The 22,671-nt window shown below is 38.9% G+C and overlaps 4 protein-coding genes across 4 annotated transcripts in view; all 4 read right to left on the reverse strand.

Annotated features, from left to right (window-relative positions):
- LOC122529164 overlaps nucleotides 1-2,278 on the reverse strand; it is a 6,859-nt gene extending 4,581 nt beyond the window's left edge. The window contains exon 1 of the mRNA XM_043654986.1: nucleotides 2,203-2,278. Within this exon, the coding sequence (XP_043510921.1) occupies nucleotides 2,203-2,223 (21 nt within the window). The 5' untranslated portion in view covers nucleotides 2,224-2,278. The remainder of the gene's footprint in view (nucleotides 1-2,202) is intronic.
- Nucleotides 2,279-3,418: 1,140 nt separating this feature from the next.
- Nucleotides 3,419-8,110, reverse strand: LOC122529104. The gene is made up of 7 exons (XM_043654894.1): nucleotides 8,050-8,110; nucleotides 6,160-6,426; nucleotides 5,265-5,532; nucleotides 4,965-5,197; nucleotides 4,131-4,511; nucleotides 3,849-4,045; nucleotides 3,419-3,764 (listed from the first exon to the last, which is right to left on the reverse strand). The coding sequence occupies exons 1-7, from the start codon at nucleotides 8,050-8,052 to the stop codon at nucleotides 3,680-3,682; spliced, it is 1,434 nt and encodes a 477-aa protein (XP_043510829.1). The 5' UTR covers nucleotides 8,053-8,110; the 3' UTR covers nucleotides 3,419-3,679.
- Nucleotides 8,111-11,410: 3,300 nt separating this feature from the next.
- Nucleotides 11,411-13,856, reverse strand: LOC122529119 (DNA-directed RNA polymerase II subunit RPB1-like). The gene is made up of 2 exons (XM_043654914.1): nucleotides 13,327-13,856; nucleotides 11,411-13,233 (listed from the first exon to the last, which is right to left on the reverse strand). Exons 1-2 carry the CDS (start codon nucleotides 13,336-13,338, stop codon nucleotides 11,752-11,754), a joined length of 1,494 nt encoding a protein of 497 aa, XP_043510849.1. The 5' UTR covers nucleotides 13,339-13,856; the 3' UTR covers nucleotides 11,411-11,751.
- Nucleotides 13,857-15,808: 1,952 nt separating this feature from the next.
- Nucleotides 15,809-17,564, reverse strand: LOC122529108 (keratin, type I cytoskeletal 9-like). The gene is made up of 2 exons (XM_043654897.1): nucleotides 17,410-17,564; nucleotides 15,809-17,300 (listed from the first exon to the last, which is right to left on the reverse strand). The coding sequence occupies exons 1-2, from the start codon at nucleotides 17,419-17,421 to the stop codon at nucleotides 16,083-16,085; spliced, it is 1,230 nt and encodes a 409-aa protein (XP_043510832.1). The 5' UTR covers nucleotides 17,422-17,564; the 3' UTR covers nucleotides 15,809-16,082.
- Between the last annotated feature and the right edge of the window lie 5,107 nt (nucleotides 17,565-22,671).

Genomic DNA, 22,671 nt, shown 5'->3' on the forward strand with positions numbered 1-22,671 from the left:
CTTGAAAAAACCTAATCGGTTAAAATCCAAAAACGACTCGGCCAATTAGGGATGTCCGAGATGGGAACTGAGTTTTCCTAACAGCAGGAATTTTAGCAGTTCCATCAACACAAGTAAGCGTCGAACGCCTTTTTTCGTCTGTAAAATATATTTCATCGCCGCATCGTTACAATTTACATGACGATTGTATAAATAATACATTAATTATTCGAGGAAATCAAGAATAAAATGTTTACTTTTCTCTCATATACTCGTTTTTAATCATTACCATATTTATACGTTGTTATCCTTTATTATTAATAATTATTTCTAATACTAATTCATCGTTGTATCTCCCACGCTACATTTCGACGTAATTCAGTTTATTGTTTGACATTAAGGAAAGTATGTGCAATAAATAAATAAAATTTATGTTACTATAAACTGTAACGAATGTTTTATTATATTATTAAAAAATTAATCCAAATTTACTATTATAAACAATCGAACAATCCACAACAATATTTTGAATAGCATGATGTCCGAATATTGATAAGAGTCACTGTACGTAGAAAATGAAAAATGGGTTTTCGTCAGTAAAGTGGTATATACCGGTGTTAAAACCGATTTTCCAAATACCGGTATAATACCTAAACCTCACAATATTTCGGTTTCAGTTTACCGGTATAATACCTAAACCTCACAATATTTCGGTTTCAGTTTATCGGTATAATACATAAACCTACAATATTTCGGTTTCAGTTTACCGGTATAATACCTAAACCTCAAAATATTTCGGTTTTCAGTCACTGTCTGAAAGCAACGGAAAGCGCGTGAAAAATCAACGGGTTGACGGTCTAACGGACGCGTACAGTAACGTGGTTATCGATATCGTGGCTCGATGCTCCGCTAATGATAATTTTACTTTCACCTCGCTTCCTTTACCTTCTCCGCCGGGACCTTTTGTTCTTAACATCGAGCGTTTACCAAAGCAGCAAGCCTGTAATTATCGAAGGGAAATCGATACTTTCTTGCAGGCTGACCTTGGCAGGGAAAGGTGCGAATTTTTACAAGGTCGCAGTTGAGGCCAAGTTGAGAGAACGAGTTTCATGTTGGCGCGCACTCCGTGATTTTCACCGCTTTCATTGGCAAACGTATTTCGAGTCGAAGAACGGTGGAAATATCGTAAGACTTGAAAGATCGTAAACAAGTTGCTCGTAGTTGTAGTAAATCTCGAGTTTCTTCGTTAATAATCTCGAGGAGACAGGTATGAAAGTTAGTTGAAAGGTGCAACTAGAATCGCGTTACACTTGTTTTGCACACGGGCCGATTATCATGGGAATTATTTAATTTTGAAATCGCTCGGCGTTTCGTAACAGAGAGAATCGTTCGGCGAACGGGGAGAGTTTCGTCGCATCATTTTCACTCGAGTTTATCTTCCGAGCAAGTAGGAAATCAACCGTTACCTAATAACGTACAACCCGAATAAACTTTATGGCAGCTCGAGAGCCGTTATTGCCCGAATACCTTCAAGGACTTTCACTGACTTGCTTAAGAGCATCTGTCACGGTTACTTCGCCGGACGAACACGACTGTGGATCGAAGAAGAAAAAAATAAGAAACACTTTCTCCCTAATGACCAAGCTCGGAGAAGCCTGGATTATCTCGTCGACAGAAAGAATCTGAAGAACCTATCAGTGAAATGACAGACAGACCTGCGTACATTGAGCACAATGGCTAATTTAATTTTATTGACTCGTCTCCTTGATGCTGTTAACAAAAATAACAGTGAACAAAACTGGTGCAACCAGCTGTATTATCGTTCAGTCGACGTTGACGTACTCTGTGCGAAATTGTACGAAAAACACGGCGAGATCAGTTGAGGAACGTACGCGCGGACGCATACGAATAATGTCGTTCGTGCTATTATCCTGGACATTCAGAGGAACTAATAAGGGTAATTCTTCATAAACGAGATAAGGTAAAAGCTATATTCCGCGCACGTGAAACTGTTATTCGTTCCTCCTACCGATTCACCCCGCAATTTGTATCCTTGGAGCATGAATCTGCATGAATGAAGTGACTAGAGCGTACAGATATAACGTGCCTATTCATTTTGCCGTTTTTATAAAAATGTTTCGTGCCAGGATCGACCAACTGGCGCGTGAATTTTCGAGGTGTGAAACGTTTCTCGGAAGAAAAGCGAGAAATCGGCGTACTTACGTGTGTCGCGAGTATCTTCATGATGCCGGGGATCGACCTTAAACCTGCACGCTTCGCACTCTTGATCTTCTCGCGTGTATTTGGAACTGATGAAGCAGTGGCAGCTACATCCCACCTTATATGCCTTCGCTCGAACCACGAGAGGGACACCACGATTATAGTTTCACCGCTGTAACACACTGACATTCTTCGTTCGATACATATGGAAAGACACCTGCCAGTAGCGTAGCGATATCGCTGCAGCCGCGTGCTCATCCTCGTCACGAACTTGAGACTAATTATTTCGTCGTGGTAATGTGATTAAAAAGAAAAAAAAGAAAAACACCGAAAATTAATTATCACGCATATTTTTTCCTCCTAATTGACCGGTACGTTGTGCAATCGACGCGGTGAAACTCGATGAAACGAATAATTAACCGTAAATTTGAGCAAATTTCTAGCATTGCATCATTGCTGGGTCAAAAAGTGAAACTACTTTGAATTACTTTTACTTTCTATATTAATTTTTATACGTAACCGTGATAATGTTTCTCTTAATTAGTGGACAGTGCGAATGAACAAGAGGGAAAAAGAATCAACATCTCTGTCACACTGCAATTCACTATTAATTTCAACTCTGACAATAATTTCAAAAGCCTACACCATTGGTTCTTTTCCTCAGAGTCCGCTTTCTCGTTTTGGCACGTCGCACCGGCATCCGTGTCTGTGCTTGTGCTTGTTCTCCTGTACGTATGTACTTTGTGTCAACGGCTCTCTATTAAAATATGTAACGCCGTTAATGGTTTTATGAAACTGAAGAAGAAATTATTTAACGTCAAAGAAGATAGAATGTTTAAACCGAAGGTTTCTGGTATTTTTAGTATTAAATTTTAACGAGTGCGTCGCTTGTTCCGCGTGTCAAAATTTAACGTCAAAGTAGACAGAATGTTTAAACCGAAGCTTTCAAATAATTTTAATTACTAAATTTTAACGAGTGCGTCGCGTGTTCTGTGCGACAAAGTTGTAATATTTTTAAGGATTTTGTTATTTTATTAATTTTTGCAAATGTGAAACAACTCAGTCTACAATGAAATAAAAATAAATTTCCTTTCTACTTGTTCTCTTGAAATATTCAATTACGAATTTATGGAGTTTGAGTCGATGTAAAATTATGATGATTAGTACTTTAACAGACATTATGTATTGTGAGGTCAATGTAGTAAACTATATAAAACAATGAGGTTTAATAAAAATTTATTAAGAATCATGTAACGTGAAACATACATTCATGGATATATGAAAAAAAGGGAAGAACGGCAAAGTTAAACATTAGTATACTTGTAATTTAACGATCTTCGACAAAAGACTAGATATGGCCACGCCATTTATTATCGGCGATATATTTTCACTCGTTTCTAAGCAACAATAAATGCCGAAACTTCTGTTAACATTATCTACTGACCATTATATTCAACGACCACTAATTATCAGATAAAGATTATTCAACTTTGCGTTTCTTGTACAAGAAATTTTCTTTCGATGGGAGAAAGCCTCTCTCCAGCTTTATTGGCCTTTCTTGATATCTGTAACAGGCGTTTGACAAACGTACTGACGTACTATAATTTATACATTGTAAATTTATACATTTGTAAAAAATAATTTCATACCTAGAGGAATCTTGAGCTGCGATAACATTGCTTGGAACGTACGAGTCCAACAGTGATGCAGGTTCCGACGAAATTACATGATTTTGTTCTGGAATCAGTTCTTCATCTTGCGACGAAACACTCTCGGTATCAGATTTAAAATCCTGTGGTGGTATCTGAGGTGGCACTAAATCAGTGTTCAGTTCATCCGGTTCTTCCTAACGTTACGACATAAATATATATTTGCCCATAGCAAAAAGAAATTGTTACAAATTTCATTTGCTCTCTCGCACGACTGCTAACCTTGATGTAATTCTGAGTCACGCTCTGACTGCTTTGCTGTCCCAGACCTTGATTCGGCAACTCGTCGGCAATTGCTACCGTGGATTGCAATTGTTCAACCGGGGCGGTGTACCTCGCGCTGCCTTGCAAAGAATTGTCTTGGTCGTAGTTAGACGGATGAACGTAAACGTCACTATAAACTGGCGTGGCTTGCATATAAACTGCTGTGGGTTGAGCGTACACCAGCTGAGAAACGTACTGTGGCTGGGACGGTGCAATGTACGCTTGTGTGTACAAAAACTGCCTTCCTTGAGCGTACGTTTGATCCGCCGGTGAATCAGCTGGTGAACCAGAGAATCTCTTCGAATTAACCGGAGCCGTATAAGCTGCGCCTTTCGTTATCTAAAACAATGGAAGTTTAAGCACCGTCGTTTCCAAAGTTAAGAATTACTATTAATATTGTATACTAATCTATATGTTAAAAAATTAATTTAAAGAATTATTCTGTACTAAATATTAAAAAATATATATATTTTTATTTTTATATATTATATACTAAATATATATTTTTCTATATTCTTTCTTATTCTATACATATATATATATATATATATATATTTTTTTTTTCTATATTTTTTCTTATTCTATATATATATTTTTTTCTATATTTTTTCTTATTCTATATATATATTTTTTTTCTATATTTTTTCTTATTCTATATATTTATATATATATATTTTTCTATATTCTTTCTTATTCTATATATATATATATTTTTTTTTTCTATATTCTTTCTTATTCTATATTATTCTATGTTAAAAAATATATAAGAATTATTTCTCTCTATACATTAACCTTATTCGAGACAGCGGCATTGTGTTTTGGAGTGTACTGTATTTCATACGTTGGCCTGGCAGAAACTACTGGCCTTTGACTTAGCGTTGACGTGTAGACAGGAATGCTTATATGATTGGTCGCTGTTGTTGCTAATTGAGGTACGAATAACCCATTGGTTTTACCGGAATTTACGTTTAAATTCGGGTAATAAGTTAAAAGATGCATCATGGGGATGTTGACGTACTCTTGGCCTACGAAAAATTTAGCGAAAGGTTAAACAATGTTGAATCGGCCGCGATCCCCTCACGTTGCCAATACCTTTGTTCACGTTTTTCGTAAACTTCGGTGAGATCACTTTCTGCTGAACAGGCTGCAACTGATTGCCAATATTTACTTCCGGCTGGTAAGCCAATTGCTGCGACTCGTAGACATTTGGCGCGATCCTTTTCGGAAATAGCAACGGTTCCTGTTGATATTCATTGTAATATCGTTGTGGTAATATTTGCTCCTGATAGTTGTTCTGTTGCTGGTAAATTTGCTCTTTCTTCGCGTATTTGCCAGGTTGAACGTACGTTTCCGTCGGGTACTAAATAAAGAGGGGATACGTTAATTCAGATAATTACAGATAATTCAATTAATTATGGATAATAGCAAAGATCGAACACAAGCGATCGGGCGATGATTTTACACATAAATATAAGTGGAAATGAAAGAACAAAATCATTTTACTTAAATTATTTAAGACTTCGTATCAAAATTTCTTAGATATACTTGAATCTCTATTTAATTCCAAATATGAAAACAGGTCGAAAACGTAGATTAATATTTTTCTTTAAATTGCTCCAACTGTCGAATTTGAAAATTGATGGAATACACGTGCAACAAGACGATTCTTAACTAAACATGTTCAAGTTCTATTTTACTAAATATAAAGCCTCCATTGAAAGAATTTTGTCGTTTTAAAAAAAAATCTCACTTGTTCCGGCACGTAGTGCATCCTGTCGATTATTCACTCACGTCTAAATTATATTTAGCCAACGGTTAAGTATACTTAACAAATTTTCAAACTTGATTTTCTCAAAACAGGAAAACATCGTTCTTTGCTTTCAATTTATTTTCGCACGCAGCGTTTAGATTAGCTGCTTGTCCCGCGATCACTCTACATAATTCTCTACGCAATTTGTGATATTTGACCTTACGAATTCTACTTTACATTTTGCACCGGTGGAGGAGTTACATATGTAACTGATGAACCAGCTGGTGGTGATGGCGGTGGTGGTGGTCCACGATATTGGTTTGGTATTTGGTACTGTTGCTGGCCAATTACTGGCTTCGCGAGATATTTTGATCCCTCGGACTGTGAAATGCCGGACTTCGATATACCTTCCACTCTCAAATTATCTCTCTCTATGTCGTCCAAGTTGATCTTCTGTTCTCCAGTCACGCCCATGCACAACAGGCCCAGTATCAAGTAAATTTTCTGTAAAATGAAACAAAGTATCGTGTGAGTGAAAAACTGCAAAATAATTCCCCTGTCAAAATAATTCAGTTATACGCGTTACGAGCGAAGATTGGCCACAAATGTTGGCCAATTATTTAAATTTGATTCTATATTTGCTTCTTAACCATTGTGGCCATCGGCAAGAAATGAACTTGCATCGGGATGTACTTTCACTGTTCCTTCACGAAGTTCTGGGTCAAACAGTCGGTATGAAACACTCTTATATACACTATGCCCGAATGCAGTGCCTCTGGGGGAGGGTCACCCCCTCCCAAATATAAATGTAGCGCATCATTGTTACAGGTGTAAAAGTTCACGGTTCTTATATTCATTGGAACGATTCGAATATCGTCAAGACAGACACTTTTAGGTCTTAAAAGTTCACAGTTCTTATATTCATTGGAACGATTCGAGTATTGTCAAGACAGACACGTTTAGGTTTTAAAATTTATCAATAAGTCAAATTCAACTCAAATTAAAATTAATTTGTATTATTACATGCACGATTCACCTTGCTAAAAATGCTAAGCTAAGCGCTTTGGAACACTATGAGATCCTCCAAAAAATGATTAAACAATTATCGGAATAACTATGAAAATAAAGTATAAAAACAAAAAAATATATAGTATAAAACAACTATGCTCGCAAATCAATTGAATTTTTTTGAATCATTTTGTCAATTGAAAATGATGCAACTCGATCGTTATCGCGTGATGGAACGATTAAATAATTTGCAGTATGCATTTACGTTCTTATAATTATTATACTTTTACGGTTATTATATTCTTTACATGACAACTGTGTGCAATGTATAAAATTTTGCTTTAAATGTTTCGTAAAATTAATTGTTCTTTGCTTTGGCTCATGAGTTCTAAAATAAAATAAACTCCCAATGTTACCTTCAGACTTTCTAAGGGTTAGATCCACTACTATATATATGTATAGTCTTTCACAAAAATATTTAGACACTTATACATATACATTACTACATTTATTAAGTTTTATAAATGTATTATGTTGTACAAAAGATTTTGAAATTTCATTAACATTACTGTGATTATATTGATAATGTTTGAAAAACATTAGATAATGTAAATACATTGAAAAAACATTGTTCAGCACAGTTACATTCTAACAAATTTTAATATTTTTAATATTTATTATATATTTTAAATAACTGTTTATGTTGTACATTAATTGTTTACTAAATATAACATTTGCAATAAATATCTTGTAACTTCTATATATGCATATTTTCAAATTTAGCATATTCATGCAAAATTCAGAATTTTGAAAAATAAAATAACAGAACTTGAACAGAAATTTGTTTCACCTAGCGATAACAGTGCTAAATTTTGCATACTTTATATAGTTCTGCGTACTTTATATAGTTCTGCATATCACGTGTTCTGTGTATTTTTGCACTTTTTAAAATGTGCAATCTAATCATTGATGAAATTTCAGAATATTCTCTGTAACAAATAACGTATGTATGTACATAAAATACTTCCATGAGATACAGTGAAAGGCACTAACGTGTAACTCAAAGTGATAAAAAACATCGATAATTAAGATATGAACCGATCCAAAAGTAGGACTTACCATGTTGCTTTAATTTCAGAAAGTACGACCGCGACCCGAAGATTCTAGCTCTACTACAAACCCAAAGTAGATTCACGTTCTCTTATATAGCCTTTACCCCTACCCGTAGTATGTATGTGTATCTCGACGTGGCACATTTCACTCGTGTATTACAACGTCTTTAGTGGCCCTCCTGGACCACGTGATGGGAATATTTTCCCGACTCGGGTGCAAACGAAGAGCTGGATCATCCCTTTCGTGATTAAAAGTCGCAAAACGCGACGACACGACGCACAAAGCAAAGAGAGGAGTATCAAGGGAAATGAAATGATCGTGTGTAACGACGGACGATACAACTTAATCCGTACAATTGAGATATCAATGACGTATCTATCCCGAGAGATATTAGTTTTCTAATTTTCAGTTTCTCCTCGACTGACGTGTATTTCCCACGATACCGGCCGCGATAACTGCCAACGTTTAACGGAAGAAAAATAAACGTTTACTTGTGAGAACGGTATCGTGAAAAGTGAATAGGAACGAGGATATACAACGCGGAGATCGGAAACTGGTCGTTACGTAGATCTTTCTAATTTCCATCCGGATCGAACCCTGCCAAATTCATTGTCAGTGGAAGACGTTGATTCGGTTAGAATGCTGCGTCCTTGTAGATTGTTTCGAGTTTGCCAAAATTGTATCAATTACTTTGTCAGTTAATCGGTTCATTAGCTAATGTTTGTACTTATCGTGCATTCGACAGCATTTATGAAACATCGCAGAAAATACGGGGTGTCTATAAAGTCTCCTTACAGTTTCAAAAATTTATTACAATGACAAATGAAGAGAAAGACAAGTGGAAATTATTACAAAATAAGACGTATATATTTAAGTTTCTCTTGCCTCATTTAATAGCCCACTTCTATATCGGCGCCAACAAGACGGTATTCGATTTCTTACACGATACGTGTTTTCCTCAGATGTTCTTGGTCGTCCACTTCTCCCTTTATCGAACACTATCCCTGTCTCCATAAATTTCTTGTGCCATGCACGAATTGATGGACGCTGGATCTCTTCTATACCTAGGTCTGAAGTTTCGCCGAGTCTGCAGATCCGATTTGGTTTCAATAAACCATGATACACACAGTGCCTTCTCTTGAGCAGTAGCCATTTTGTAAGAGGTTCATTTAACCGTATCTTATTCATCGACACGGTACCTAAAATGCAATGTGATAAAAATTTTGATAATCTCCGAGTACATGGAACAAATCTGACAAAGATATCCCATCAGTTGCCTTTGTAATAAATTTTTGAAATTGTAAAGAAATTTTATGGACATCCACACGGGGTTATGTTAAAGAACAAAGGTACGGGACGTCACTAATCTAAAGTAAAGGATTAGTTATGCCATTGCCACCATTGATGAGTGTATGCTACAGCGAACATGGCAAGAAATCGAGTACGTCTCATTCTGTAATAATTTCCACTAATCTGTCTTTTCGTTTGCCTTTGGAATAAATTTTTGAAATCGTAACGAGACTTTATGGACATCCTGTACAACGCGAGCAGTTTTGACCCTGTTTTGGCGAATATTCCGTAGGTAGATAAGCGGCGCATGGGCAGAAATTTATGCGACGCTCGAGAATTTATGAATCAAAGCGAGCAATTTTCGTAAGAATTAACAACGCTGGACACGAAGCCGCGATAGATACTTTACGCGAACAATTGAAGGGTGCGCTCAATGTATTCAGGACGAGATTTTAATGATCGTCGAACTTAATGACCGGCGGAGTCTGGAGCCATTGTCTCGCGTATTGTTTCAAGAAGGGAATTTCAATGGGGCATTAACCACTCTTATAAACGAAAACATTCACGCGATTTATTAAACGTGTATGTTAAGTCCCGGCGTGATGCTCTAATAAATGACTGGTAAAACGGCATCCGCGGTAAAATTTTTCTCCGTGTGGAAGTGAAATTTGCAGGAAGGCGGCGCGAAGTGCGTGTATGCACGAAAGGAGCACGGAGGAAAAAGCAGCAGTTTACTTTTCACTCTCAATAGCCTTCGAAAAATTTGTTTGCAATTAATGGAGGGAAAGGAGTCCATCAATCTCTTCGTCGATCTTTCTCCCTGCGCGGAACGATTCGCCATTGAGACTCGAGTTTCCGCAAACCCTTTCCTCCGGCTATAAGTACTGGTGTGCCAGTGTACACGCTCGTCGAACGAGAAGAGAAGAAAAAAAAAAAAAAAAAAAAAACACTTTCTATCCGCATTCTGGGTGTGGAAGCAGAGAGAATGATCTAATAAACGATGACTGCCTCACTTGTACCGTCAGTCGAATTACCTTCAATTAAGTCGTGGAACTTTCTCAACTGTACCTTGACAATTTTGGGATCATAATTCCGTCGTAACTTGGTTCTCCGAGTGGCAATCACTTTCTCTACAACTGTTGGGGCGAGACAGTTGAAAACTGAAATCGAAATTTTATACAAACTTAACAACGCGCTACGTGCAAGCTCGTCCAAGCGCTGATTTACACTGCGAGCAAAAGAAATCGCCCGGAATGGAAACGAAATTACGTTCTCTGCTGAAAAAAAAAAAAAAAGTTGAAGCAGGCTTAGAGCCAATTCGCTTTAGCCAAAAGGGTCCGGAAATTTTGGCAAACGGAATTCGGAATGGTTGCTCTTCGAGATAAAGTGATTGGGTAGATCGGATTTTCGGAAGTTTTCGGCTAAAACGTTAATAAACACAAAAACGCGGAAGGGGAAAGTAACGCCGTCGGGCTTTCGGGCCACCGTGTATACGGTTGATCGAGATCAAAACCCAGTCGTGAGAAAGTAAGAGGCTCTGGCTCGTCCGATTTTATTTTCGACCACCGGCACACTCGCCGGGAATGCGAAAAATAAAGCAAAATACTTTAACTCGCCACTCTCTCTCTCACCTGCCACGACGCCACGGTTCATGCGATTCCTCTGAATCGCAATCTCACTTCCCCTTTCCATTACCGCGCCCAAACGAATCGAACGTTGCCGGGTTTCCTCGTTGCATCCTCTCCTTTCGTTCGCCAGCCGTGCGCCTCTTCTTGTCTTCCCGCGTGCATCCCCGAAAGGTCGAAAATTCCCGGCTGGAACTGAAACACGTTCACCGGCCGTGCATCGACCCGTGCACGTTTACGGTGCGTCGTTCAACTCGAGTAAGATGGGATTTCGATACGCCATCCGGTTGGTATTTAAAAATAATAGAAAGGATATCAGAGCTGGTCGATATTTCGCCAGACTATCAGCTGGCGAAGATTTGGGAAAACGGCTCGCTCGACGATGAAGCCAGAGAGAAATCACGCGAACGAAAAGCAACAACATTTTATTGCCATAACAATAACAACGTGGATATAACGCTTGTATACATACATACATACATACGTAGAACGTAAAAGCCTCGTGAATACCATTTTGGCGTGAAGTATCATCGAACTGAACGAAGGAGGAGCAAGTCTAACGTAAAAATCGACGTGAAAAAAGAAGAAATCGTACAATTTATATCCAAATAAGGTGCATAATTTTCTTTTGAAATTAACGCTCCCGTTGAAAAACACGCTATAACTATAAATATCTATATCTCAGTACTAATCTTAACCAACGCTGGTCGTATAAAAATAAAACTCTGAAACGGCAAACAAGTCATAGCACCATACCCAAACGGGTCTTCCATTCTCTCGTCTAACCCAAACCTCAAGCATCTTTCGTCTTAACGCCGAAATTCACACTGTCCAGATTGTTTTTGTACAGCTGCGACTGCCTCTGAGAGGTGGTCTGCGTTGGATTGTAGCTGGTGTATTGATAAGTGTATGCCCGCGGCGTGACGTAATTCTGATTCTGATAAGACTGGCCGGAATTCACGTCGTAGCTCTGCTGCTGCTGCTGTTTATCGGCTTGACTCGACGAAACGTCGTAGTCGTCCTGAGCGTCCGGCGATGCCCTCTCGTAACTCTCGTATTTCTCGTACTCGTTCGACTCGGTCTGATCTTGCTCGGGCTTCTCGATCGCCGTGTACACACCAGGAGCCAACGGTGGATACTTGATATTTTTCAACGGAGTCTTCGACGTCTGAACGATCTGGCCCGTTGCCTGTCCGACGTTCAACTTTCTGAGAACGCCGGGATTCACGACGTATGTCAAGCCAGTTTTAGCGATCACGCTCGGGACGGTAAGGTAACGCGTGCTTTTGCTCTGATCGTTTTGACTCGCGTCCTGGCCGTCGTTCGTCGTCGTCGTCGTCGTTGCCTCCTTCGTCGACTCGCGTACAGAGTACTCGGGTACTTGCTGCAACAGCTTCACCAGGCCGTGATTCATCAGCTCTTCGAGCTGCTGCGCTTTCACGTACGACGCTGGCAAAGGGTAGTCAGGACCTACCGGCTGTCCGGCAACGCTGATCACTCTGTACGTGGTTTTCGGCACCGGGATCGGAATACCTTTTATCTGCAGGTTGCCGATTCCGCTAGCCAACTGATTCTGATAGCTGCTCGTTTTGTAGGTGCTCGGCTGACCCTCGAGATCCTTCGGGTTTGCAGAGATGTAGTTCGCTCCGTCGACGAACTGAGGTGCATCCTGTGTTTGCCTGTTTCTGTCTTTACTTTTGCCGCCGGCCTCGACGTCGCTGTACGCGTCGCCGGAGTAATCGACAGCAGGTGGCGACAACGGTGGCGGATGAAACAGCGGCTGGTTGTAGTAATCAGGGTAGTAATAGGGAGATTGGTAGTAGTAATTAGGATAAGAGGGCGAGTAAGGAATCGCTGGATAAGAAGAAGGCGGCGGAGAAGGCACCGTGTGCGACGAGTAGGGATTGTACGTGCCGTGGAGGGTCGAGTAGGGATTGTACGTGCTGTAAGGGCTCGATTGATACGAGTACGGGAGGGAACCGTAGTACGCGTAGTTGGACGGCGAGGTAACCTTGGAATACGGGTTGTAATTAGGGTAATAAGAGTCTCGGGGGTGGTTGGCGCCGAAACTGGCGGTGTAAGAGTCCTTGGCGTCGACTTTGGGCGCGTATAATTCTGGCGATAGCTGCGCGATCGTTTCCTTCTCCACGCCCCTTTTCATCAATTTCGGACTATAGGGATAAACCGGATATATCGGCAGGAAGGGCTCGTCGTTCGGATCGTTATTTTTCCCATATCCTTGGACGAAGATCGCCGACGACAGTAGAAACAGTAGCTGAAATTCCGAATTACCAGTTACAGATTATACGATCGGGGCCCACCGAGCGGCTTACCGCGATGGAAAAATAAATGGAAACCTCATACTGACCAGCAAGTCCATATCAATCGATCGTCACTGTCCCTGGTGGCCGATGATTAAAAAAGAATTTGATCTGTACGACTGTTTCTCCGCGCGTTATCTCATTCGCCGATCGTGTTCAACGTCTCAACGCTGCTCTCGGCTCGAACGGATCGAATCGGCACGCCGGCGCGACGTCTAATGATGTATCGGCCGACATTGAATTTCTCCTTTATACTCGGCCGGTTGAAAAATCGTGGAAACTAGTTTAACGTTTCTCCGTTCTTATATGTAGATCCGAGCGTAGCCGGTGCACGGCCGGTCGCAGTGAAAACCGGCTAGTAAAACAACGATCTCTACGACGCGGCGAACTGGTCCGAGGCGAGGCGGGTGAGACAGATCCATCCCTGCCACGGAGGAAATAAAGACAAGGGCCGGCCGGAGCGAAGCGTGAAAGCTCTCGTTCAACGGCGAACGAGATTAGCGGACGTTTAAAGCGGACGGTGAGCAATTATCGCAGCAAATCGGCAAGTGTCTCGCTCGAAGAAGAATCGGATCGGCTTCCGTTCTTTCGCGGACTGGCGGAAGTAAAACGCTTCGAGCGATACCCGCGAGAAAATTTTTTTTTTCTTTTCAGTTGCCGGCCGCGCGAACGCCTTTTAAGGCGGATGTTCTTTCGCGATCAATTGGCGCGCACACACAGTCCACTCGAGTGTCCATCCGCTCGAGTAGCCTTACTTTCACCCGGGCACCATGTTCGTTCGCCGCATCGATCTGCTGCGAATCCTCGCCGCGTCGGCCACGCCTTCGATAACCGGGCGCGATCGTTGCAACTCGCGGTGATAAACAAACGTAGAGTAAATCTTACTCGGCGTACGGTGTAAAAATGATGGCCGACAGCTTTTCCGTGTGTCGCAGTTGAATCGCGTGAGAAAGTAGTATCCTTTCCAACGCAGTCACCGGATAGGAATCGGATAAAAAGGACACGTATTAACGGTATTATGCCGGTGATCCAAAGTACGTTTTCGATATTAAGATGTTTTAACCTGTCGAACAACCTACATAAATCTCGCTTAAACGAAGAGTAAGAGCTGAATTCTCCTGAGTTTTCGCTCAAGGCACGTCGCTGGCACCGATTGAAGAGCGAAACGCAACGTAGAACCAGTCGGGAAATAGTGAAATGTGACTTTCCTATCACTTACACCGACAACACCGGTCTACGTCTCGATTCGAACGGAGAGGATCCCTCTCCTCTCGGATTGCTCGAGCTTTTTCGTACGCGTCATGTTTTTGAACAGCGACGCGTATTTATTCGTCTGTGCCCACGTGCGATCGTTGAAAAGTGGGTCGTGCTTGTATTTATGCACTTTCTTCTGCCGGTGTCGCGTTACACCGCGGATTAAACGAAGGAGAATATACATAGAAGAATAAACAACTACGTATTAATATATAAAAATGTAAAAGTAATTAACAAGTAACATAATATAATAGTATATAACAGTAATACAAGTAATATGTAATATAATAGTAATACAATACAATAGTAAGTAATAGTAATGTACAAAAATTTTGAAAGTAGTAAAACCGTACAAAAGATACGCATAAAACTTTTCTAAAAATAAAAATGAGTCAGCTAGACACAGTACTACGTAAATTTCTTTTTTTTTTTTCTTTCAAATGAACGTACATTTTTTCAAGTTTCCAACAATCATTTTAATCCTTCGATGCACGTTCTCGTTTAGAGGGTATGATGAACTTACGATTAGTCTCTGAACAAAATTCTCTGGCTAATTTATAATGTATAAAAAAAAAAACACTTGGCCTTTGTGTGTTTCGTTAAAAGTCGAGTGGAACGAGACGATTCATTTTTTGTTCAAACGTTTAGCTTTCTTCGGACAAAAATATCAGCAGCCTCGGTACCGTTACTGTCATAGGAATAAGGGCAGAGGTAAAAGAATAGTTTCCTCGTGAATGGTATTAAACCGGTCCGGGGGACGAGTACCGACCGGCTTGTACAGTATATACGACTCGTTGGGCACTTTCCCAAAAAGAACAAAAGTTTAGAAAGGAATTCGCTCATTTCGCCAGGGCCGGCCTTGCAGTAAAAGTGATCCTCTTTTTACGCATTGACACTGTTTCTTGCTCTCATCCTTATTACATGTAACGACCGTTCTCTTCTACTTCTCTCGCCGTATAATACTTTCACCGTGAAAACGTGTATAAATAAAAAAGAAACCTTTCGGTCGTGAGCTGCAAGTATCAACAAGGGGGAAAAAAAAAGTAACGTTAACGAAAGTAGCTGCTGGAAGAACTAATCAGCTCGACGAATCATTTCGTGCCGAACCACGAAATCTTTTATCGATCAAGTGAAAAGAGATATATCTCGAGATACTTTACATGCACAATAACCGTTCATTGTTCAATCGAAAGTTATTGTAAAATATTTCCAATGAGTGCACGACAAATTCTACTTACTTAATAGAGGAGTGTAAGATAATCAGCAGGTTACATTAAAAAAAAAAAAAAACAATCGCTTTATTATAAACAACATGAAACAAACATCGCAGTATCAATGTTACCCAAACGCATACTCGAAGCAAACAACGTCGCAATACGCAATGGCGTCTTAAATAAAACAATTACACTAAATACATAAATATAAATTAGCACGGCGTCGTACGATCCTTGGACGATCGACTTTGTCCAAGAATCGGCCACGATCGATCATACGTTTCCCGATTTATTTCGGATCGTATGTGTTCGTACGTGTTGGACAATTTGGCAATTTAATATTTCCCACTTGGACTGGAATACGAGATCGTGTCGTATCTATTGCCGGCGGCAATATTTGAATTTTCGTAACCCTTCGAGCCGGTGTACGCAACGTACCTAGGACTCAGATTTGAATAGGAACCATGAGATTCAACTGGAATACTGTACGAGGTGGAAGGTGCCGAGTAGCTCGTCGAGTACCCGTTGGATGAGCCGGAATAACTCGAGCTGGGATTGGAGTAGCTGGAAATTGATCCGGAATAGCTGGAACTCGAGTCGGAGTAACTGGCGCTTCCACCCGATGAATATGACGTTTCGGAGGAAGACGATGGTATGTAATTGGAATGTGAGCTGGAGATGGACGATCCAGAAGAAACGGGAAGGGAATAGCCAGAGTCGGATGAACCAGAGGAGAGTGGCAAAGAGTAACTAGCGGAACCATCCGACGATAATGGGAGAGAGTAGCTGCCGGAGCCGCCAAGAGACGAGCTTCCGTGAGAGGAAGAAACGGGGAGGCTGTAGCCAGAGGATCCTTTACCAAGCGAGCTGGAATCAATTACTAAACCTCCGCTCACCGAGTGATAGGACGAACTCGGGGCAATGGATTGGATTGGCAGGCTGTGACTCGAGGAACTGCCTAGCGAGCCTAACGACGCCCCCGGCAAACTGTACGAGGAGCTGTACCCGGATCCCAACATCGCCGGGAGGCTGATACTGCTCGAGACACCGCTACCGTACGACGGCGATCCGTGGCCTCCCGTTGCGTAGATTGGTACCGAGTAACTGCTAGAACCGCTCGTTGAAACACCGCCACCGTGCACGCCGAAAGTAACTGGCCCGTTCTTGCTGGAAGACGAACTGAACAGGCCGATACTTCCTCCCCCGCCGGCGGAGCCCAGACTCGGCGTGGCGTACGAGGATTGCCCGGAGTGTCCTCCTGAATTGAGCCCTTGAAGACCGACGGTGAGTCCCCCGGATCCCAGCGAGTATCCTATGGAACCGTGTCCGAGAATGCCGCCTCCTCCTAGGTTTTGAATACCCGCCGAATGTCCCAAATAAGATCCGCCGTTATATCCGGTACTTATGAGGGGGGAATTGTAGGAGGATCCGCCGCCGGAATATTCAACGACGCCGCGCTTGCCCTTCGGCGGTGGCCTGAATGGTCGGTTATCTGCCTTCGTTTCCCTGCAGGAAACGCTTGCAATAGCTACCGCTACCAGGACCAATAGCACCTACAAATGCGTTCGGATCGAATTAACCTCTGCGAATTTTACACAGCAATTGAAACGTAATTGCCAACGAATATTAATTAATTGACGTGAGGAATGTTAATTGACTTACTAATGATCTCATGTTGATCCTTTGAGCGTGATTATTCTGTTGGTATGTCGTACGTGCCGTGGCCAAGTGACAACCGAGTGTGTAAGTGAAATTGTGGTTTCTGATGGCATTGCTATCCAGAGAGCTTTTATATACAAATCCCCTCTTGCATGGTGAAAGAAAGGTCTAGGTGAAGGTGAGTGTCTCACCGCGGCGGTACTAGTGCACCACCACCTTCGCAGAAACGCGCATCGTAGGAAGATCGTAGTCTAATCTATAATCACGGAATGGTAGAATTTGCAAATGAGAATGTCGTGCATGGTAAAAGTTCCTAAATCGATATTTATCGGTCATTGTTTCTGGCGATCGTAAACTGGCATTTCCTTTTTCAGTGAAGTCAACGTACCTCAATGAGAGAAAAAAAAAAAAAAAAAAAAGGGAAGGAAACAATTTCCTTCCTGAGATCCATTGACAGCGACAGATACGGAAGTAATCGAAGGATGCAAGTGTCGCTAGGGAATGAAAATTAATATCTTGAAATATAGATATGTACAATGTTTTTCAAGATCACTTGTTATATACAAAGTATTTCGATAGTATACGAGTTCTCAAATTTTAGTAATTAATCTTTAGATACCTAAAACTTCTTCTTGACAGATAATTAACGTCAAGGAAACACGACTGTCATTATATTTTATGAAATTTATCAAATTATCAATTACCATTCGTGTCTCTTTCCTTTTGTACAAAATTTTCTGAAAATGAGAGCACAGTGTACTCACTTGTTATAATGCAACATTGTCTGCAAAATTTTCCTTTAATGCAAAAAAATTCATGTCGGAAATAATAGTTTTCTGCTTTTTTGCGAGCGCTATACATAACACAACATGAAAGGAACACAACGTGGTTCATATAGCAAATATCCTCCGCCTTCCAAAGCTGCTGAAAGTTATTTTGATATTGGAAAGTGAAATGCACGGACAAGATATGCGTTGTTGTGCTTTTATTTTCGCGCGGTAATCGTTGACAGAAAAGTCAAAAGCAATGCTGAGGAAAAATTGCTGTGAGACGAATAAAATATAGTCAGAGAAACGGCCCACAATCTATAACAGCTGAAAACCGCCGATTGATTTTGTTTTACTTTCACTCGTGGGACGAAGGAAGTTCGCCGTCTTTATTCTCTGCCCTACAAACTTCTCGAATGAAATTCGACAAAAACGCGAATTCTTTGAATTCAATGAATCGAGTCAATCAATCTCTGCTGTTTCATGAATCATGCTCGAAAAAAAATCATTTTTATCAAATGAACATAATATTTTAAGATAGTAGTGGACACGGTACATCAATGATCAAAAATTAATGTTCCTGACCGAATGCACTTAGTAAGTAGAAAAATAAACTTACATTCACCGAAACTGCCAACAGGTCAGACCAAGTCAGATTATTAATAGGACATATTAAGTAAATATAGCACTAATTTTTAATCACGAAGGAATTTTAACCATAATGCGTTACAAAATCGACAATAAGACATTTAATTACTGAATGTGCAGAAATAAATTGGCCAAGATTCCCAATCAACTTGAACACAGAAATTGTTTTATAATTCACCAAAGCAATAAGCTTAGTTGTCGATGCGATATTAAAAAAAAAAAGAATGAAAAATTAATGTAAGTTTATTAAACGAGCTATGAATAATCAATAACTGAAAGATGTAACAAATATTACTTGCATTACTGTGAAAGTGAATTATTTAATAATCCAAGGTATTCTAATTAAATATACATAGTTGCAAAAACACTTTTGAAATTTCCATTCTTTTTTAAATAGAATATCGCATTAAAATATACAATGTGAACTTCCATGTTAGATGGTACAATATGAACTTTCAAGAGATTACGCAAATATCGTGGGAAATTTTTCAGACACGAACATAAATTCGTATATCATTTGCACGAGAGAGTGGATGTAATTAACAATCTGATAGTCATGACTAGTTCTATGAATGCGAATTAATGGCGAGCTACTCTACAACTATATCAGTTAGGAAGCGAATGATTTCGAGAGATCTGATGCATATATGTACATACATACTTACATAATTGGTTCTTCTATGGGTGAAGATATAAAAATCATACAAAGGAGACATCCTTATACTTTGTCGTATTTTTATAGAAATGAAAAACTACATTAAATTAATATATTAGATTATACGAACCTATTTAAAGAATCATATATCACCTTTATGCGACTTTTAAAACTACATTAAATTAATAGATTATACGTTATTTAATAAACTACATTAAATTAATATATTAGATTAAAGAATCATATATCACCTTTATGCGACTTTTAAAACTACATTAAATTAATATATTAGATTACACGAACCCATTTAAAGAATCATTATATCACCTTTATACATTCATTTACAGGAAAACTAATTTCTAAACTGAACTATATTTTTATATAGCTAATAATTTACTACTGCCGTTCATAGATGCTATAACTTTCTATATATCAATAATACATTATACGGCGTACGTCACTATCTTAAATAGCGCGAACATTCGAAACTCGTTAATGTGTACAAAAAATAACGATACGCTTTCGTACACTGTGATCAATTTATTACCACCTAATAATTTATGGCGGGAAAAAAAATGAATAAAACTCATTTTTTTCTATATTTTTTACACACGCGTAAATATACATATACATAAAAAAAAAAGTAACAAATGAGCTTAAACGATGCGAAAAAAATTTGAGAAAAGTTACGGAACTTTTTGACTTCGATTAATAATACCCGCGTCGTTGACTGACAGAGTAAGAGGATTAGGTCTGTTTATTTTCTTCACTTTTCCAGTTTCTAGATTTCTCGAGATACAAGCGATTTTTTTTTTTTTTTTTTTTTTTTTAAAGAAGAAATCCCGACCAGACAAGTTCAAAGTAAAACGGTAAAAGTGCACGAAGTGCACTAAAACGAGAAGTAGGATGAAATTCGGGTCACTCGCGGAAAGTGAGTTGACAAGTTCCCTGTGTGAAACGCATAGTGGTGGTATCTACATAAGCCGTGGCCATTGTGACCGTTGCCCTTTTTCTCCGTGCGACGACCACGACTTACGGAAAATGTAATGGCCATTCGCCTTAAAGACGATTACACCTGTTCTGTATTTGTAGAAATCTAGCACGTTTAGCGGTATAATCGTGTAAGTAACTCGGTCACACGGTTCTTTGATAGAGTTTTGTACCTGCATTGCGCCACAACATAACATCACTGCCTTTCCGAGATAGAACTCACTTATCGTGCACGAGTTGACAAACCAGTCTAGCTCTAAAGAACTTTTGCGAAATCGAAGCTATAAATATAAATAACAAAGGAAAGTCTGAATAAACACGCTTGGTGAGTACAAAAACAACCTGACACATCAAATATGTTTGTCATTTCTAAACGTATTTCATTATAATACATCTCGTTTGTCTATGTGTATTTTTGGACCTAATCGGGTAACAATAAGTTTATAGATGTTAAAACTATCATGAGATAGACTGACTTAACGCGTGTAGAAATATATTTACGTTACATGAAACAATGCCAGAAATTAAATTCTATATAATAATTCGATAAGAAGATCAAATAATAATTTATGATAAGCAAGATTAAATTAGTTTCAGCAAGTTTGAAGTTGAATATTAGATATAAGGAGTCAGAAAATTTGGTTTATATCGGTTAGATGATTAAAAAAAATTGCTCTCTGACGAATTTAGACTTAAATTTTTTAAATTCAAAATGTTTCATTCAATATGATATGCACTCAATCATCATATCGCTTTCTCTCGCTCGACACAATCTAATACAAGATCCACTCTTTCCATCATATTTATCTCTTTCCTTTCTTAAATTGATATGTCATTATAAGCTTTCATTTAGTAATAAATTCAATTTTCAAACTCGAAGGATCAAAGACAGGCAATTTTGTCAATCACTATTTTATTACAATATTAATTAATAATAAGAACCAATTGCCATGATTATATCGGTAAAGATAGAAACTATAAGATAATGGTAAACTGAAATCTTATTAATAATATATTAGTACACTATAATACATATTATATATATAATTATGCATTAAATATTCAATGGAATCATCTTTAGTTCTAGTTATTATACGAGGTGTTTCCTAAATCGTGATAAAATCGGTCAGGAGATGATTATGCACGCAATAACAAATCAATAATAAATCGATAGAATAAATCAAAATCGAGCTTGAATATGCGCTTTGCGTAGCATAGCCATTTCGACTAGTTATATTTATGTTTATGAACAATATGAATTGGTATAATATAGCTTGGTATAATTTTATCAGTTAGGTAAGAAATGCAATTAGTTTCACTATCATATATATTTTGATTAATTACAAATTGCTGAAATTCCCTGATGTGTCGTTGACACATTTTTGCTCAGCGAATTAAAACAGCGTGAACTGGCGTTAACGTTTGAGTTTTTTTATTCTTGAAATGCCTGTACGATAATATCTTTCAATTGAAAATGATTTTCATTGTCTTTAGAATATACTGTTTCTTTAATGTGATTTCATAGATAAAAATCTAGAGGAATAAAGTCTGGTAACCTGGAGGGACGAAAGTATTGTCCCATTTTGATCCAACATTTGTACCGTTGCACTCGTTTAATAAATTTATCACTTCAAACTCGATTTTCTCGAAACTAAAGCGCCATATCAAAAAACTCTTATTCTTCCTTTCTCAATGTCAATCTTCCGTGTAAACTTATCCCGTAACCGGTTGTATCACGCCTTATACGTGTAAACTGAACGTGAATATATTAATGTCACTTATAATATTTAAAATAAATATCTTGTGACATCTACATACATTTTTGCATTAATTGCAAATTTTACCAATATAATCACGTGAAAAAATTTAATGAAAGATCGAGAAGTTTTACATAACGCGTATAATGTATTCTTTCTCGATTTTATAAAGTTTTATAATCCATCTGAGATTCTTACAATTAGATGTTCTTTATTCTACATATGTAACTAATGCAAATCTAGCAAATGCATTGATCAAATTTGTAAAAAATGCTAATTCTTCATTTCACTAACTAGATCAAGACTAGTACTCTTTGTACATCTTCGCATGTCTCTGAAACTTTGGTGGAAAGTGTAATATGGATAGAGAGGCCAAGATGAGGGCGCGAGACAAACGGAACAATTGTATATTTTGTAATTGCACAGCTTTCCATGTTACAAACTAACA

This window comes from Frieseomelitta varia, unplaced genomic scaffold (genome assembly GCF_011392965.1).
Source record: "Frieseomelitta varia isolate USP_RPSP 00005682 unplaced genomic scaffold, Fvar_1.2 scaffold_279, whole genome shotgun sequence".
In the NCBI taxonomy this organism is placed as follows: domain Eukaryota; kingdom Metazoa; phylum Arthropoda; class Insecta; order Hymenoptera; family Apidae; genus Frieseomelitta; species Frieseomelitta varia.

Bases quoted from the DNA above. Each gene is read 5' to 3' on its own strand.
- LOC122529104 (XM_043654894.1), bottom strand. The intron at 4,512-4,964 runs GTTAATGTATAG...CCATTGTTTTAG, and splicing joins ATGCCGCTGTCTCGAATAAG to ATAACGAAAGGCGCAGCTTA. The intron at 4,046-4,130 runs GTTAGCAGTCGT...TCGTAACGTTAG, and splicing joins TGACTCAGAATTACATCAAG to GAAGAACCGGATGAACTGAA.